Below are 4444 nucleotides of genomic sequence, written 5' to 3' on the forward strand. Positions count from 1 at the left end.
GGCTCCCATGTTTTGCTGCCTTACGTTCTGCTATATCGGCTAAGGCGGCACAGGGAGAACTACTGCGATTGTGTCCCGGTTCTTCCGGACGAGCACCTCAGTAGAGAAAGCCGAAAACTGACTGTCATGATACGGCGAGAGCTGGCCAGCTGTTCGAGAGGTTGTAAAATCTTTAAGGATTTATCCCGCATAATGCCATAACCAATGCAGCATGCGATGGATCGGCTTTTCGTCCGATCAGGTGCTTATAGAGCCCCTCATGCGGTCTTCCGAACACCAGGGACTGCGCCTACCTTCCTTTTCTAAAGCTCCTATGGCTAAGTGAGAGTGATAAAGCCCTATAGTACGATTGCCTGGTTCGTTGTGCTGAACACCTCCTTCGAAGGACCCAAAACTAGGATAAAGAGTGATCAGATTTATCTCGAACACCCGTACTTCCTACGTGGGGGCAGAAGCCGACGACTGGCCAACTCTCAGCACTAACATATAAAATGGCCGCGCGGGAGGATAAACTTTCATATAACAGGCAATAAATAATAGAAATGACCTTGTTCAACATTACAAAGGACAATATGATTGTATTCATGGAAATATAATGTCCTTGGTGCATTGCTCGGCCGCAAGGCAGGATCCTCTCAGGACACTTTCATAATATAACTCAGGCTGCGGTGCTCCTTTCCCTCCGGCGGTCCCTCGGTCACCAGCTTTTCAGCATCCATCTTCCCCCAGTGCACCTTTGCGCGGGCGAAGGCCATTCACGCACCCTCTATACAGACCGACCGCTTGACGACGTCCAGTCAAGGGCAGGCACTCGCAAGCCGCTTCACGAGCCCGAAGTAGCTGCCTAGAATCGGCTCAGCGGGCCATAGCCGGATAATCAAATCTTTCATGGCTAGCTCGGCCGCCTTCTGCAGTTCGATCAGCTGTTTCAGTTGATCGGCAAAAGGCACCAGATAATTTGGTGCCAGATACTGTGACCAGAAGAGCTTATCCGCAGTGTTCCTTTCTTCGGCTCGGTAGAATTGTGCGGCATCAGATATGCTGCGTGGCAGCTCCGCAAATACCGCTGGAGAAATCCGAACTCAAGATTAAGAAACATGATTCTCTCCCCAAATACTTGCCTTACATGGAACAAGCCTTACCCGCCGCGATCTTCCTCGCCTCTTGGATCTCCTGCAGGGCACCTTGGGTTTCCCCCTGGGCATCGCATGCGGCCTGATGAGCCTTGGCAAGTTCGGATCCTTTCTCCGTTAGACTCTGCTCCAAGGCCCCGCATCTTTTCACGACCTCTCGAAGCTCGTGCTCAGCTCCAAGGCCAGAGCTTCTCCTTGTTGTCCAACACCTCTGCCCCGCACCAGCCTCCTCCACCCACCGCGCCCGCGACGCGACGCTCCTACACCACAACATATACAACCCGATGAACGATCCAGAAGCGCACCAGCAGCACAAACAGATCAACCACAAGATAGCACACACCTGAACTGGACTCTTGAGGAAGAGGGTGCTGCGTCCGAGAGGAAGGGGTTGAGGTGCTGCTCCTCCCCGTCGTCTTCAGCCGCAGCGGCGGGGGCAGCTCGGGGAGCACGACCCCTTCTCCGTTGGCCGCGCGCCACGGCCGCCATGAACCACTCCCTGCACGTCTGTACTCCCTTCTCTCACCAAAACTTCAAGACTAATAGTTGACAAAAATGTCCCATGCTGCCCTGGCCAAAATGCCCTTCTTTCTCCGCAATTGAGCAAATACCCCCCACTTAGCTTCGCCGATTGATAAAATGCGACCCGTTACTGTTAGAAGCGACATAAAGGACCGGTGGGATCATTGATTTATTGCTTGAGCCTCGTGGGCGTATATATAAGAGTACAGGATCAACTTCGAGGACAAGACAAGGCAGAACATATATCCTAGTCTATCTCAAGTGTCTACTATATATAGGGGTACAGGATCAACTTTTACCACAAACTATCTGTCAAGTGTCTACTATAAGCAAGCATTTTTACCCTGTGGCCATCTTTGCAGTATACATAAATCCAGGACATCGATGCTCAGATCAAACTTTGGACCGTCTCGACAAAGCTACCGAGGGCCAACAATGCAAAATCCAACCACTCGTTCGTGACGAAATTTGAACTAAAAAAAGTCCCATCTAGGGCAGTGAACGAGCAGTAATAAAATCGGGGGATAAACCTAATGAGTTGCTGAATCCCACAGCCGGGGATCATCACCACGGCCCTCAGCAACCGTAGGACGGATCAAGCCGGAGACCCGCCCGCGAGCTAGAGCACGAAACGAGCAGGACAGCTCACGCACAGATGCCCCTGATTCCCAATTCCTAAGGTAGCCGCACACGGCGAATCTGGCTAGAAATGAACGAATTGCTGCCCAACTCAGGAAACATCAGGCCACCGAGTAGAAATTCTTGAAAAATGTGTTATTTATCCAGGAACTTACAGCTACTGTTTGGTTGATCAAACCAACAAGATCCAGATTAAAACTACCATCCAGACAAGATCAAGTACTCCCACGATCCAACGAAATGTAACGGATCCATATAGACCACTAACCCATGTACAGTTTCAGAGTTTCTCTTTGTGGCACGCACTTTTTTAGTATAGCAGAGCTCATGTCCGCAAGGCGCTGAAGATCACCACGATTGAATTGATCGCCTCACATCAAGATGATATCCTGACAGTCCGCGCCGTCAAGTTGACGACGGGTCGCTGCTTGAGTCCACTCATCATGCTGCCGCCCACGCCGACGCCGCCGTCGCGGCACCTCAGCGACGACGTCCTCGATTTCATTGGCGAGATGAAGGATAGCCTCGCCTTTATCGGTGAAACGAGCCTTGTGGCCAACTTGGACGGCGAGAATGAGCACCGCCGGGCTTTCCCGGACGCCGCCTGTGCTTTCCCTGGCGGCGACACGGCGACGGGTCGTGAATTGGGCAGCAATTTGCCATGGCTTTTCAGCTTGGACCCAAGGGCGCTCGGCGGCGTCTTGACCAGGAACTTGTGCGGCGTCTGCGCGGCCTTGACAGGGGACCTAGCCTTGTTCGACCGCTTCTGCTTCTTTGTGGCCGACGGCGAGGCGTACGCGGCCGAGGAGGCGGGAGCGACGAATGTGGGGTTGGGGAACATCACCGTCTTCTTGCCCCACGGCCGGTTCTTGGGGGACACCCTGTTCGCCGCCGACAGCGACGGGCGGCCGAGGGGCGAGGTGGGCTTGAACTGTATCCGGGACCGGACGCGCGCGCGCGACGGCGGCGTGCCGGCCTCGGCCCCCGCCGTGCCGCGCTGGCTCTGCTTCTCCTTGGCGCGGCGGGCCCGGAGCGGCGTCTGCTCCGCGGTGGCCTTCCTGGTCCTGGCGACGGGCATCGGGGTCTTGGGCGGATCGGTGACCGCCACGATGTCCCGGGCGAACTGGCTGGCCTGGACGATCTCCAGCACGGTCTCGCCGAGGAGCATCGCCGGCAGCGACATCCGGCGCCACTGGGCCGCGCCCTCGCCGCCGCCGAACTTGCCCTTGGGGGATCCGCTCCGCGCCGGCGTGCCCCTCATCCTGCCAAGACATCAATCCGCGCGCCGCAACGTCAGCGAAGGCAGAGATCGAACCACCCCGGTTCGGGCCGGGCGGCAGAGTGGACAGAGAGGGGGACTTGCCTGACGGTCTCCTGCTTGCAGCGGATGCTGGTGCGGAGGTAGCCGCGCGTGCTGCGCGGGCTGAGGCTGACCCCGGAGACGACCTTGGCGCCGCCGGCCACCGTGTACTGCAGCTCCTGCAGCCGGGCCATGCACCTGTCCATCTGCGCGCGCACCCCCAACCAAACCCATCAAATCCATCAAGACCCGTGCCACAACCTCTCCCCAAAACTTGACCGAAACAAGATCCTGTTTGCTCCTTACCTTCTTGAGGGTCTCCCTGACGAGGGCGGGGTTGAGCGCGGCGGCGGCGGCGACGGCGGCCGCCGTCTGGCGGTCCGGCTTGGCGTTGGGGCTCCTGGCGACCATGGTCGTCGTGCGGCGGTTGCTGCCTGGCCTGGGCGGTAGGCGAGGGGGCTGATGATGAGGAGCAGGCGTGGGTTTGTAGAGAGCAGAGACGGACGGACGACTGGTACTACGCCTGCGGCCAACGGTCGCCCCGGCCCAACGGCTAGTTGGCTCTCGGAGTCTCGGGGGGAGTAACTGAGGCGGGGACGGACGGAACTTTCTTGAGCGGCACAGCTGGGTCGCGTAATAAGCGAAGCGGGGCCCACCCTACCGTGTATAGTACAATACGGAAATTTTGCCACGTGACGGGAATTGGAATCTGGCCGGGCCAGCTAATAAGTGTACGCATTCCAAATAAAAGCAGTGAAAAATATGGTTGGGATTTCAATTTTGCACAGTGCCGGGCGGCCGGGCCAGCTGATTTTGCAGCGAGGACTAAAGTGTTGGAAATAATGTGGTT

General features: G+C 56.7%; 1 protein-coding gene and 1 pseudogene across 1 annotated transcript; both read right to left on the reverse strand.

Moving 5' to 3' along the window:
* Window positions 1–1303: 1303 nt before the first annotated feature.
* LOC125532929 lies at window positions 1304–1665 on the reverse strand (annotated as a pseudogene).
* A 743-nt stretch (window positions 1666–2408) lies between these two features.
* LOC125535828 (microtubule-binding protein TANGLED1) lies at window positions 2409–4173 on the reverse strand. The gene is made up of 3 exons (XM_048698902.1): window positions 3901–4173; window positions 3658–3800; window positions 2409–3556 (listed from the first exon to the last, which is right to left on the reverse strand). Exons 1-3 carry the CDS (start codon window positions 4003–4005, stop codon window positions 2671–2673), a joined length of 1134 nt encoding a protein of 377 aa, XP_048554859.1. The 5' UTR covers window positions 4006–4173; the 3' UTR covers window positions 2409–2670.
* Window positions 4174–4444: the final 271 nt, after the last annotated feature.

Source organism: Triticum urartu, chromosome 1 (genome assembly GCF_003073215.2).
Source record: "Triticum urartu cultivar G1812 chromosome 1, Tu2.1, whole genome shotgun sequence".
Lineage (NCBI taxonomy): Eukaryota > Viridiplantae > Streptophyta > Magnoliopsida > Poales > Poaceae > Triticum > Triticum urartu.